At 40.2% G+C, this 14,752-nt stretch overlaps 2 protein-coding genes across 6 annotated transcripts in view; both read right to left on the bottom strand.

Annotated features, from left to right (window-relative positions):
* Positions 1 to 90: 90 nt before the first annotated feature.
* On the bottom strand, positions 91 to 5,949 carry CCNB2 (cyclin B2). The gene is made up of 9 exons (XM_069026087.1): positions 5,829 to 5,949; positions 4,858 to 4,986; positions 4,652 to 4,777; positions 4,081 to 4,251; positions 3,854 to 4,012; positions 3,374 to 3,610; positions 2,420 to 2,560; positions 1,747 to 1,857; positions 91 to 1,428 (listed from the first exon to the last, which is right to left on the bottom strand). The coding sequence occupies exons 1-9, from the start codon at positions 5,856 to 5,858 to the stop codon at positions 1,327 to 1,329; spliced, it is 1,206 nt and encodes a 401-aa protein (XP_068882188.1). The 5' UTR covers positions 5,859 to 5,949; the 3' UTR covers positions 91 to 1,326.
* Positions 5,950 to 6,529: 580 nt separating this feature from the next.
* Positions 6,530 to 14,752, bottom strand: part of RNF111 (ring finger protein 111) — a 44,880-nt gene continuing 36,657 nt past the window's right edge. For 2 of the 5 annotated variants that reach the window (XM_069025411.1, XM_069025409.1), the window contains exons 11-14: positions 12,072 to 12,164; positions 11,037 to 11,132; positions 10,060 to 10,187; positions 6,530 to 9,517 (exon numbers count right to left, since the gene is read on the bottom strand). In XM_069025411.1, coding sequence (XP_068881512.1) covers positions 9,400 to 9,517; positions 10,060 to 10,187; positions 11,037 to 11,132; positions 12,072 to 12,164 — 435 coding nt within the window. In that variant the 3' untranslated portion in view covers positions 6,530 to 9,399. The remainder of the gene's footprint in view (positions 9,518 to 10,059; positions 10,188 to 11,036; positions 11,133 to 12,071; positions 12,165 to 14,752) is intronic. The other 3 variants (XR_011154091.1, XM_069025412.1, XM_069025410.1) reach the window with 3 other exon arrangements.

Here is a 14,752-nt window from a genome sequence, read left to right as displayed (position 1 = left end):
TAGAAGCTGTTTCTGGGAGACAGGAATGAGGACCTCACTCCAAGGGAGGAATTATATCCACACAAGGAATGAAGCACATTTTTCAGAAGATCATTTGCAGCAAGTGCTAGGTTTACTTATCACAGGGGAGAGAAGAATCTCCTGCTTGAGGAGATAAAACTCAGTAAGTTCAACATCCTTCCCACACAGGAGCACTGAGGTCTAGGTCAGTTCTGTAGCATGAGGTTCTTGCCTTTTACATCAGAGCCAGCACGCTTGGTAAGAGGAGCTGCTGGAACAGTCATAGAATAGCTCAGCGTGGAAGGGAGGTAATGAGTTCAGTATAACCTGGAGACTACCCAAAAGGTCTGTACACATTACTCATACAGGATTAATTTAACAAAAAGACCTACATGAGGTATTGAGGTGGAAAAGGTGCATTAATTACAGGCTTATATTCCCTGAGCATACAGATACTGACAGATCAGAAACAAAGACAAAAGCAAGCAAAATGTCAAGGCAGGGGCAAAGAAGAACTGCCTTATGGTGGGTTTGACTCTGTAATCCCAGGTACAGAGGTTTATTGGAGAAGGGGGGGGGAAGGAAGAGAAGATGTGGGCAAGTGAACAGGTAATGAAAAAACTAAGGGGGTTCTTTTCAGGAAGTGGAGAAGGTTTCAAGAGCTGAGCTGCTTTCAGAAGGTCTCCTCCCCACAGTTCCACACCTGTATTCCCTGCATCGTTGTTAGCATTACAGGAGACTTCTAGTTTTTCTACCTTAGCTCCCTTTAAGCACACAGAGAAACACAAAGATTCACAAGGTTAATACCCATTAAAGCTAGCCTACTTCCCCCAAGCTTGAAGGCAACAACCTACAAAAAAAAAATAATTCCAGTACACTTTCTTGGAATAAGGCACTGAAATAAAGTACATATTTAGTGTTCTTTAAGGTACAACAGAAAAGATGCACTGTCTGCCTGTTCTTTATGTTAAGAGTGAAAATAAATTCATAAATACAGTGCAATATCTAAAGCTTGGAGATTCTCTTTGGAAGCAACCACAGAGAATAATCAAGCCCATTTAACTGCAAGTTGTAACAGTCGCCTATTTAGTCAAATGTCCTGCTTGGACATTAGATTGCAAATACATAGGTTGTACCTTAAAGAGTCACACTCACAATATTTAAAAGAAAGGAGTTTTATTTTTAGATAGAAAGCTGTGTTACAAAGCAAATTTAAAATGTCACCTTCTGCGTGAGTCGGAACTGTCTGCGGGAGGCTGGAATGCTATGTACAAAAGCAGTAGACAGACAAAGTGCACACCCCAGCAGGCCCTGCTGCCCAGGGCTTCACAGGAGTGATGCAGCCAGATCCCTGATGATCTCACTGTTCAGCTGAGGGATGGTGCTGATGGTCAGTAGTTTGCTGCTTGCATACTTATTCTTGATAGCCTGCAGAATAGAGAACAGAGATACAGAAGTTTTATACATACAGTATTTATGCTCAGGCAGATGATTTTGGGTCAGTTAGCTTGCCTGCTTGGAAAACAAGCAAACAAACAAGGCTGGCAGTGAACCAGTTTGCAAAGTAACAAGAGCACAACTTGTCTAAAAGGTTTTGATGTTAACATTAATGCAACAGCCTCTCACAGGCTTGTCAGAAGAGCATATGCTTTGAGATAACATAGGGAGTCTTTACCTAAGGAGCCACAATATGCAGCAAAGCTGTTTTTAAAACATTATAGAGAGGATTTAAGTAGTTATACTTACAATGTATTTCGTTAACTTCTCATTTACTTTGACCACATTCTTGGCCATATGTTTCATGGTCATCACAAGGCTGTCTTCTGCATAGCCAGTGTAGTACTGCTGCTTTGTACCCTGCAGCAGAACAGTAACAAACTTGAGATTTGTGATGGGGGAATTGCTGCTGAAGGCACAATCACTTCAGGCAGCAAACACCCTAAGCATCATGGCTAAGACTCAAGTGCTGGAAGCTGTAGCTGTCAGTTCAGATGACAGATCCAGAGTAACCTGATGTGGAGAAGTCTGGACACATCAGGGACCATGATTCTGGACTGAACAGAGAATAAAAAAACAACTACCAGCTGAATTACGACTCACTACTCACGGTCCACAACTTCATTATGCTATGTGTACTTCAAGAATTATGAAAATCTACTTTTACTTACAGCGTAGCCTTCTGTAACTCAATTCTAACAGAAAAATCCTTTTGTACCACACTTCACATAGAAAAGGATTGTCAGTTTTTACTAGCACATTCCTTTTTCTATGTGCCACTATGCATCAGGCTGTCCAACTGTCATTCCAGCACCAGCATTGTTACCAACCTAAACACAATTTTCTCAAGTACTTTTTTATTGGTTCAATTCCATTGACTGAAGAAAAAACTCCTAACAACAAGTTTGATTAAAATACTCACCCACTTGTTATGTCCCAGAATCTTCTGAGACAGGCACAATGCAGCAGCTGCGATCTCTGAAGGACGATGGTGAACCATGTCATAGTCTATCAGTGTCAGCTCCATCAGGTATTTTGCTAGAGTGTGTTGCTTAGCATCAGCCTAGCAGGTTGAGAGCTTGTTAATCCACAAAATTTCACTTCACTTCAGCACAATCACTCAGAATTGCTTATTGTGTTCAAGAACAAAACAAAAATAGCAAAATCTTTACTACAGTTTAGGGACCATCCTTTCTAACAGACATTCCTCTCAAAATCAAGACCAGTGACCACATCAGTCTAGACTAGCAGCCCTTTGGAATTTGGACACAAAGTCAAGTGAGGGATTTTAACAGAAAACTGCAGTATCAGGTACTGCTGTGCCCAACTGGGGATACAAGTCCTCCTTCTGTAATGCAAACTAAAGGAGGAGAGATGTAAAATTACTTATTTGAGTTATTCAGTGGTCTGCTGAGGCAATCGAAGCCCACCTCAAAGAGTGGACAGTTCACTTGAATGTAACTACTGAGGTGGAGAAAGAAAGGGTTGTGTCAAAGAGAAAGCTTATCTTTTGATTCTTAATTATCACAGTATTTGCAAGCAGAAATTACAAAGAACTGCAGCACTGAGAGTGTTTTACTAATAAGTACCCTAATCACCAGGATTAAAAAGATTAAAAGCAAGGGTTCTTAGCTGAACAGTAAAATTACTGCCACTAAGGCTGAACACAGGCCGCAGTAGATACGAATGTGAAATACTACTGGCTACCACAGTGACATTGTCGTGTTACTCCACACGGTGGAGTTTCAGAGCTGAGCATTTCTTCATCCAGCATTTAAGCAGGAGGAGGTAAGATCATATGATAAAAATGCCAGAAGCAATCCCGACAGACTTTACCAATAAAGGAAAGTGCTAGATAATGAGGACAAGTACCCACCTCCCCAGCTTTTGATGCTCTTCTTAAGAAGTGAATTGGAAGAGGTCGTCCCAGATCAAAATTTAATTCTTTAAGAATAATCATCTCCATTTCTCTAATTTCATTACCGGTGTAGGCATTGTCGGTAATGTAAACCAAGTCTGCTACATCAGGAGACAGTATCTCTTCATATTTTGAAGCTACAAGCAGCGCTGTTACGCCCACCAGCTGAAGCTTCTTGCGAGGTATTGCATGACTCTGCAACACAGAAATTTAAAATGCCTAACTCTAGGTAAACAGATTATCAGTTTATATACCAGCATGACAGTGCTCATTCTTACAAATGACGTAAGGCAGCAGCCTCAGTTAAGATGCTGCACTGTAACAGCTCTTACACACAGAGCAGATTTTGTAGACTGTTAGATTTCTAAAGAAATCCTGAACTCCTTTACAAACATAGTAATTGAATAATTACTGAGCATGACTTGAAGAATCTCTCACCTGTAAGAAGCGATCCATGATCGCCACACACATGTAGAGTGTCTCCTGCAGAAGGTGGAATCTCGAGTGCACCTGGACAAGCCAGTCCACCAGAATTGCGCGCATGCGCCCATTGATCGTCCTCCCGTCCAGGTAGTGCGGCCGGACCGATTGCTGCAGCTGTGGGGAGAGCGGTGTGAGCAGCCAGGTAACCCCTGAGACACCGGGGCGGCCGTGGGGCATCCTACCTCGAGCTCCCTCAGGTACAGGTAGATGTCTTTTACGTAGTCACTGCACAGCTGGGGGTTCTCCCAGTCCTCAGCATCAATGTCTTCTACGTTGTTGAGCAACACATCAGAGAAGGCTTGGCACAAATCCTCCTCTTGCATTGATACATCCATAGGGACAGGAGACAGAACCTAAGGAATAGATCCTATCTGTTAATGCATCTTATGTATCTACTGTTTACATTTCAATGTCCCTTTGTTTCCATGTTTCACCAGTCACTAATACAACTTCTTTGGACGGAAGTTGAGACCAAGCTTGGGCTCCAGTGCAGCAAGTTTTCGTTGAGATACTGCAAACATAGAATCCCAACATCTTCTAGTAATTGCCAGCTAAAGCAGAAACTTCATCCAGCACTTCAACAGCTTGTTCTGTCACTTGAACGTCAGCCTTTAAGTACAACCTGCATTAAACCAAAACCTCAGTACAGAGGCTTTGCTTTTTCAGCAGAGGAATGAGATCCAGCCACAGATAAACTCTAAGCTCTAAGCCGCAAAGCAAATTAAAAATCAGAACAGTATCATCACTTCCTACCTTTGGAACATCAGTTTCTTTGTTTGCTTGATTCACAGCAGGTGGAGCTTTAGGCAGTACAATTCCATTTGTCATCTTGCTAGGTACTTTCACAGGCTTTATGGATGCTTTGGGGCATTCTGTTTTCTGTAGTAAAAACAATTGTTATTAGTAGAGAGCTAGCAATCTAACTTCTCCCTCTATATAGATTTCAAATGTTCCTTTACCTTAGATATGTGCGTTCCTCTTGTTGCAACTTTATTTCCTATTTCTTCTAAAACAGCCCTTTTGCCAGTCACATGAGGTTTCGCTTTACTTTTAAGGTCAGACACAGCATTCTCCATCCCTCTAGTGATCTAAAATGATAAAATTGCAAAAGCTTAAGAGTCAGAGACCAACAACTTTCCAATGCCTGACTCCATTATACACTTACCACCACTGTACCTGTGTACCTCTGTGCCTGCTACGCATTACTCAACCAGCTTTTCTTTCCTAGCCAGTCACATATGTTCAGATGAAGAGGTCTCCTCTAGATTCAGAGCCCTGTACTCTCTGAAGGGTGTTGTAAAATTAAGCAATGCATCCTACCTCATACTTTATAACTTTTAAGGTCAGAGTGCTCACCTGCTATTTAACTCTATTATACTCACACACTTTGTAACTGTAGCAGCGCCCCCTAGAGGCTGCATAAAGCAAATTCCTTGTTACATATATGCCACATAAAATCAAAAAGCTATGCTACACACGCAAAAATTAATATTCTTTGTTATGCACAGCAATGAAAACCCCAGGCTTCAGGTTCTTCGTGGAGTTCAGCTCAAACCATTAGACAATCACCACAGAAGAGAGCCTCCCGGAGTCCCTTCCTACACCTCCCCCTAAAGCAGCTTTAGTTTTCCCACTCCCACATCCCCCCCGCGTTCAGTGGGGGAGGCGCGGCGGCCAAGGCCAGGCCGAGGCCGGAGCAGCGCACGCGCTGCCCTTAACGGGGCCCCCTCCCACCGCTGGGCCACAGCTCGGCCCGGCCGCCGCCTCACCCGCCCAAGTACGGGGGGCCCGTCCGGTCTGAGAGCCGGCCCCCCACCACCCCGCGGACCCCGCGCCGCCTGAGGGCGAAGAGCGGCGGGACCCCTCGGCCGTCGGCGCCCCCTCTCTCGCCCCCACCCCCGGCCCGCCCGCTGCCTGTGGCGGTACTCACAGGGGCGCGGCGCGTCACCGGCAGCGCCATGGCACGGATGCGAGGAGAGCTGCTGCCCGCCGCTCCGCACACAACCGCTTCGTTCGCGAACCAAACCGGCGGCCGCTCCCTCACGCTGCCGCGGCTCCCTTTAAACCCTGTCCTGCTCTACTATTGGACAACTTCGTACAATGCACGCGTCCGATTGGCCCGTCGCCACAGGCCCCGCCCCGGCAGGAAACGGCTCGAGCCGCTTCCGGTGGCCGCGGCCGGCGCGGGGGGCGCAGCGCCTCCCTCAGGGCGGGGCCGAGCCCGAGCCCACGGACGGCAGAGTTTAACCCCAAAATCCGCCGGCACCGCGCCCGCTGCCGCGGGATCGCCCCGCCACGACAGGGGGGGAATTAAGGGCGCTCCCAGCTGCGGGGAGGCAGGCGAAGAGGCCGAAGGAGGTTTAATAACGAGTCCCGAGACGCTACCGTAGCTGCCTGACAGAAAAGTCTACTTAAAATCCTCCAGTCTCTCACAATTGGCCCTGAATTCCAAGGTTCCAGACGATTCCGTTCAGCAGGATAATTAACTTCAGCTAAATACTGATTGTTCAATAAGATAGTGTTTTCTTAGGCAGTACCTGTAGTAATCAATACGTGTAAACGAAAATGTTTACGGATCAAGATTTCAAGAGCAAAACAAGGGAAAGGGAAAAAAATTGCAACGAAAGCAAATTTTGAATGATACCAGTCTAACATTTTATTAATTGCATACAAAAGGATTTCTTTTGACAATGGAATTTTATATGAAAAGTAATTTGATGCATACTGTTGAGAATCTTATCTTCAAAGATGCTGCAGAAAACTTAAGGCAATGCATCTAAGCATATAAAGCACAGTAAGTGGTGGAAATGTTCAAAATGAAAAGCCTATTCCTTCTCCTTCCCTTAAACTATGGTTAAGTCACAACCTTCTGGAACAGAAGTAAGTTGCAGCTTTTTAGCCCCTGCAATAGCATTAAGATCAGAACACTGTGATTCCTGACAAATACCTACGTGTTCAGCATCACATTACAATGTTATGCATACATTTAAAAGCAAGACAGTATCAGTAGCTATTATATAACAAATCAATTCATGGATCACTAAGATACCTCTAGTACCAGGCACTCAAATCAGACCCATAAAATATTTCCTAAAAAAAAAAAAAAAAAAAAAAAAAACCAAAAACCAACAAAACAAAACAACCCAAACCTGTGCTTCTTTGTCCTGTAAGGAAGCCAAAATAGATTATATCGCAGACCCAGGGTCTCAGTTACTTCAGAGGCCCTGGGTTTTTTGTCCCGTATCTCTCAAGTACCTTCTTGGAAACTTTTAGAAGTGAGTATCATCAGTCTTCAAGCATTAGTGGTCAATTAACTTCCCTTTAACAGTCACTGGAAAACACAAAGTGTTTGTTCAGTCCTTCCAGTTACTTTTATTGATTTCTAGCAATGCAGCTTGAACTTCGCAGTCACTTTCAGTTTCCTACAGCCAAACTGTTCAAGAAGCTTTAGCATAAACCCAAGTCAGGTTTTGAAGCAGTCCAATCATATGTTGCCTCTCTCCCCTATCCCCCATTGTACAAGCACAAAGTGAAGTTCAGTTTCAGCAATGCAATTAAGCTCAAAAAGGTCCATTTATCACACATGCTGGAATAAAATTTCTCCCTGTTTAAAGCCTCAGTGCCAGAGGTGTTAAGTTTGTTGCCAGCAATAGACTGTACTCACAAATGCTACTACTAACAGGTAAAAAAAATAAAATAAAAGGTAAGCAGCTTTAACCAGAAACAGGCAACAAATTAGGTAAGGTAATATTTATAAATGGATTTTTTTTAGTGTAAACATAACAGTTTATCTTTTAGGTTTACTGTAAACCGTTTTACACATAATCTGATCATGAAAGACAAAGACAAGAGAAACTGAAGGTATTTATTATTCAATCCACTTACAAAGCAGGTGGCTTAATGCAAGCTAATCGACATGTTCATATATGATCCCCAAGGAACATCTTTTCCAAAGTGACAGTAATACTGTCTCAATGTTTTTGCACATTTGCATTTTGCAATGTTGAGCACATTTAAATAAACTATAATCTATTATACGTGAAAGAATGTTGATGAGCAACTTGAATCCTGATATAGATTAAAACCTCCTTCAAAGGCAAAATGTTAGTATGTTATAACTTAATTCTATATACTATACTATGCAGCAAATCTTAACTATAGAAAATATTTCAATCAGTGATGGACTGTTGGTAATTTATAAAGAGGGAATCTATGATCAAGGCAAAAACTAGGTAACCACATAATTTGTGTCTCAGTTTCTACAGAAATTTACAGGCTTTCAACTTACTAATGAAAAATAAAAACAAGAGACAAGTGGATTTAGCTAACTTTATTAACTTTAAATCTAAGAAAAGTCCCAAGACAAGCCTGGAATCCTTAGAAAATCTATGAATTCATGTATATAAACCCAAACAAAAACCCTGCAGCTTTAATTCCTTATTGAATGGTTTTATATTAAGAAAACCACAAACCAACAAAACCCAAACAAACAAATAAACAAAAAAAACACAACCAAAAAAAAACAACCAAAAAAAACCAAAAAAACCAAACCAACCCTCAATGTGCGCAGATACTTCAACTTAAGTTAGCAGAAGACCAAACAGATTCTAAGCTCTTTTTCCATGTCCCTAATAATTCTTTCAATCTGCAAGTATCTACAATCCAGCTAACTGAAACCAACATTTAGTGTTCACTAAGAGCTGTTTCACAGCAGCATATATTTAAGTTAGGGATTCAAATTTCTAGACATAGAAGAAAATGATAAATACAATCTGAACAGCAGTCTAAATGTTTAATATTGACATTCAAATATATCTGCATTGTGCTGAAATTTTAAAAACAAACACAAGAATCTGATCAGACAAAAACTCTGGTGGTGAGTATGCTATATGTATCAGTCAAACTGAATATAGTTCATATTCTGTTCCCAGTATTAAGGATGTTATTTGACTCATAACTGATCTTGTAAATATACAGCAGCCATTTTTTCCTAATTAAGGAATGTCTCAATACATAATATTATCCTTTTCTAGATGATCTTTATACATTTAAACTAAAATATATATGATCGATTAAATTAAGGAATTTGAGGTTAGTAATGAGTGAAATCATACTTTCAAAGCTTGATACTACGTAAAACAAACCAAAAAAGAGACCACACAATTCTACTTACTAAAGCAGCTAATCTCGCCTGCAAGTTTGGGGTCACAAAGCCCATAATATGTGCAAACAAATGCAATACAAGGAACCATGCAAAAATACAGTAATGAATTTAAAGAAAAAAATGTAAAACCTAAAAAAAAAATTATAAATACACTGAAACTCAACTGTCTTCTACATACACTGTAGGTCTAGCATTAGTTGTACCATATAGCAGAGCCAGCACTCTGGGTTCAATGCTTCCAAATCTGCGCAGGTAAGTCATGCCATCTTTGGTTGACTGCAGTACCAGGAAGGATGAGAGGGAGCGAGAGGGAGGACAAGAGTTCTGGAAAGCAGTGTCAACTTTCACTAGGCAGCTGAGCCTCAATGTCCACTCTGCAAATGGGGCACTTCTTGTTAGTAATCAACCACTGATCTACACATACTTGGTGGAAAAGGTGCATACATGGAAGGCGCCTGTCATCAGAACAGAAAAACATTAGTTAGTAATTTCCATATCAACAAACCCATTGGAAAAAATGGGTGTGGGCTTTGCTACTGAGGTCTGTTCTTTCTGTTTTCCCACAGCTTTATCATAGCCTTTTCCAGTTGAACCTACATTCTGTCTAGTTCCAAAAAGAAATGGATATAGGCAATGAAGTCAAGCACCAACTGGCTTCTGCTGTATTAGACTGATTTAAACCTGCTGGAGTTTAAGTAGCATTACTCCAGAAAAACTGAACTAACAGTGCTGATTAATTCAGGGCATCAGCTTCGGCTCATATTATAACACAAGCAGTCAAACTATGGGAGACTGTAATAAAATAACCTACATTCTACCTACAGACAATACAGACTGAAAAACGTGCATTTTCAACTGCAACTTGTTTTATTGTATTAGTTCAATGACAGTAGTTAATTGCAACTGTTAACCCAGGCAGTGCTGTAAAGCAGTGCACCAGATTCTAGTATCAAAGCCAGAACATTACCGTTATATTCTGATAGTCAGTGTTATTTACCTGACATCTTCACCTTCCTCCAGTATAGACAAACAGATGGTGCACTTTTCCTCTGTGTCTTCTTCTGTTCCTTCCTCCCCATCTTGTTTGCAGTGCAGTTTCCTCTGTGAGAACCAATCAGTTGTTACCTTATTAGTAGAGATGACATTATTGACAAACTGAGTAAAATCTGTTTTTTATACATATTCATCACATATTTCTTTGAAAACATTTTCTAATATTTATTCAAATGCATTTGAATCAAAATGAATCAAAAACTAGCACTTAGAGCAAAACCCAGGACATTTCAGATTTAACTGTTGTTTATTACAGAAGTCCACTTGACTATTAATTTCAGAGTGCTGCAACCAGTCCTTTTACTTATTGTCTATGTCTAAACATCTTAATTCCATTCATGCAAAAAAAAAAAAATCAACCTAGTGTCTTGTCACTGTTTATCAAGTATGAAATAACAGTGTCATGTTGATGGGATTGTGTATGATCATAGACTGAACTCCAATTGAGAGACGACCTCAGTTGTCAAAACTGTGTACCAGATTCAAAACCTCCTAGTACTCCAGCCATCCCCATGTGTTCAAAGTAAAGGTTAAATTGATATATACCAAGCAGGTAAACACTGTGAACTGTTTACTGCCAATGTAAAGCCTTAGTTTATGAGTTATCACTGAAGTCTGTTGACAATTTTGCTATTACCAGCAGGTATTTCACTACTCACAAGGCTACTCATAACTACGGGACAAGTTAATCATATCACACCACTTTTGTTCATCACATAGCCCTTTATCTAAGGAACTAATTTTAAATTTTCCTTGTGAAACAAGTGGCATTGTAAGCTTTGTTTACAATCCTTGAAATTTCAAGACACAGAAAACATGCCCTCTTTGACACTGACATTTCTGCAGATTTAAGCTAACCATAAACATTATTCTATGTTCAAAGAAATATTACAGGCAGGCCACAATTTGACAAATCCTCACCTTTTTGTATTTATGTGGATACGTGCATCTTTCTATAGTTCCCTGTGTTGCTCCACGATTAACATTGCCTAGTCGTTCCTCCAAGTGAATCAGCTCCTAAAAATCATGAAGGAATAAACAGTGTAAAAACTATTATTTCAACTACCTTGAGGAAGTATTAATTTTATTCTAACCCATTTTCATTTTTAGAATGACAAACTTATTTCCTGACTTACTCAAATATAGGCAAAGCCAAAAAGAGTATGTTGTGTGGGAAAAGTGATGGGCTTCTGTAGAAAAACCCACACAACACTGTCTGGTATTTTTAGTTCCAGGGAAATACTATTATACTACCAAAAAATGAGTGTTTGTCAGCTAGGAATGGCTATCAGTATGTTCACACATACTTCTGTATCTTCTGTGTCTAATGAGGAAAAGACAATTAAAATATGCTATGTAAATGTTTGCTTTCTAACAGTCATTAAGGCTTTGAAGAAAAACAAAAATAGTTGCTTAAGTTGAAATACAATGACTGATTTATTTTTCTCCAGCAATGAGTTTATTACAAACATGAGATGTCACTGAAGAGGTTTTCAGTGGACAGGGTCATTAACTCTCTGCATCTGATACCTTTTATGTTCTCCTGGGTTTTTTCCTTCACTCAATTTCAATTCCTGCACTATACAACAGGACAGCACTGTTCCCATGGCCAAGTTTCAGCCTCTCTTGGAGGATCCTGGCACAGTTACTCAGAGACACCACTACCTTCTACCAGAATGTTCTATGACTACTCTGTCCTACTGATGGGTGGTATGCACAGCAAGAGGTACTGTCAGTTAATTGCCACCTAACCTGCATTGTCCAGGGCACCTTTTCCTGACCAACTTTTCAATATGCTTTTGTCCCAGTCCACAATGGTGAGGGCATTCTGTAAGTAAAGGGTATTTTCTTTATGATTCTTTTCTATCTATACACAGAACTAGCTCTATCATACACCCTCCCCATATCCCCTCATTACACATTTTGACATATATCTAGTTTTATTCTATTACAAACCTCAAAATTGCCCCTGAAAGGGCCTCTGAATGATGTTCCATCCAATCCCGATGAAATGTAACGGATGTGAGGGTAGCCCGCCATGTCTGGTACCTATTCAAACAGCAGATGTTAAGTTAAACCTATTCAGAACAGTTTCAGTACTTTACTGTTCACTTTGAAAAATTTAAGTTCCTTTTGCTTTCATTGAATCACTTATTATTTATACTCCTCAACCTGAGCATATGATTCCAACTGACAGCACAAGACAAACACCACTCTGACACATCTAAACATAACCAGAAGTAAAACAGAAGTGAGACTAGATCTCTCCTGTAATCTCTCCGCATCTGCATTACAATTCCCAAGCCCCAAAATCTCAACCTACATTATATAAACCACCATAAGTATCTACCTATTTTTGTAAACAGAACACCTAACAGCTACATACAAAGTTACAAAGAGGACTCGCTATAGATTCTCAAATGTAAGCTTTTGGTACCACAGGAGAAACAAGCCTAAAAAACTCAGTCTGGAAAAAGCAGCCAATATTCTTATCTGACTCAAACAACTGAACATCTTCAGACACACTTCAAATTCAGAGGCAGATAAAAATTAGCACTCAAAACTCGCATCTAAAGTCACAGTTAACACTACATTCAAGCATCTACTAACCTTCTGGCACAGTAAGAGATATAAGCAGTGAACAAAAGACCAGTGTTCAGTGCTACATCCCACAGGCCCTTCATGCACCAGCACTTTCCATACCGCAAAGCTGAAGGATAGTTAATATAGCAGGGACCACCTCCACAGCAGGGCTGCTGCATTCCTTTTTTACCCCAGCAAGATGAGTGAATAATGGTATTGATTTTTTGTCAGAAATATACCAGTAGCAATTTTTAATGAACGGGTGAAATAAACCCAAAATGATCAGCAGATTCAGTTCACTCAATCCCACAGCACACTGAGAAGACCGTAAGCAGCAATTCATTTGGAAATACCTGAATGCTATCAGCTGATAATGCCTCTGCTGCTGTATATGACAGCTCAAAATTCATCTCATGAGGCTGTCCACAGATCAGATATCCCAGATACTATTCATGATGTCAAGTATTCACATGCCGCTTCTCTTCTTTCCATCCAACACTTCCAAGTTTAACACATATGAAGGTGTAAAACTCAATGAATGCACTGAGGAAAAGCAGACCTAGACAAAGCTACCCACATCAAATAAAAGACCAATATGCTAGCTACCTTTCTACAATTTTCAAATCCAGTCTTGTAACTAAAAGCTGACAGGGATAGAAAAGATTTCTCTGCCCTAAATATTTTTTTTCCAGAAAAGAAAGGCAGAATCTGATTATTTTAAAGCGGTTTACATGGTGCTTGTCAAACGATGATGTAGTGCCAAAATCCTCCACAAACACAGCCAGAACACTGGTCTTGAATTTTAACAAACCAGAGTAACAGAAACCAAAGATGCATATTAATGTGCATATCAAAACACTTCATCTAAGTAATATTTGCTGATATCATAGGTCTTACTGTCTGACAACATAAACCGTGGGCTGCAACTAAGGAATTTTGGGGGAGGAGACTAAAAATATGCTGATTTGTAAGAAATCTGTCCCAGATAATCACTGATTTATGATTCATTCTGCATTTAAATGTGTAATTCTACTTCAACTTTCAATTACCGAAAATGCACTTAAGGAACTAGGTCACTCACTCACATTATGAACATCCTTAACTGTGCCAGGTTTTTACTAGGCATAGACCTGTCTGGCATAATTTGGAAAATTTTATTGTCTATTACAACATTGTGAATTGATGGCCACCACTCAGAGGAAGGAAACTCCTGACAAAAACTAGCCTAAGTCTCAGAAGTGATATTCAGTGCCTGGTCCTTTATTGACCAGAACTGGAAATCAGTCTTTTGGAAAACAATGCATCTGATAGTGCAGATATTACATCATTACAAGAGGTGCAAAATCACAGATGTATTGCTGTAATTCCGTAATTACAGTTCCAATTGCCTCAACAGTCAGTTTATCAACTGCAGTGATATGCACCTGGATAGATCTTCTATTTGGAAGAATTCTGCTATTGGAGACTAAGAAACCTACTAAATTTAATTTTAACCGTACAAAACCAAAATTGTCCAGAGTACCTATCACTATTAACTACTGAACTCAAGACAACAAATGTTGTGTGGGACAATGTGTTTTCATGCTAATAAATGGGCCTTCATATTATCCTGATGGGGATGGCATAACACCTCTGCTAAATTACCTGAACATACATTATATACAGGCTCTTTTATAAAACACCCTCAGAGCACAGCTTACATTTCTGGCCAGGTAAAATGGTACTCTGAAAAAATGTCTCTAAGAAAAAAATCAAAACAGTTCTTTTACACCTGCAGAATAAGCAGTCTGCTAACACAGCAGGATTTTAACTAAGTACATTTGCGACTACAAGATGGAGAATATATTTGCAAGAGAGAACTACCAATAATACCCAACTAAGAACAGTCTTACTAAAATCCCTTTGACAGTTTCAAAGTTTCAAATGCAAAAAGATTTCAGCTCTCTTGAAAGAGCTTCACACATAAATGAAAGTTTGTTTTCACTAAGCTTTCGTATAAGAAAAAAGGAAAAGGTTAAAGCTAATGAAGAATGTAAGCAGTTAAAGGTAATGCC

This window comes from Aphelocoma coerulescens, chromosome 10 (genome assembly GCF_041296385.1).
Source record: "Aphelocoma coerulescens isolate FSJ_1873_10779 chromosome 10, UR_Acoe_1.0, whole genome shotgun sequence".
Classification (NCBI taxonomy): Eukaryota; Metazoa; Chordata; class Aves; order Passeriformes; family Corvidae; genus Aphelocoma; species Aphelocoma coerulescens.
The sequence above is the reverse complement of the archived record's forward strand: the minus strand, read 5'-3'. Positions and strand labels throughout refer to the sequence as shown.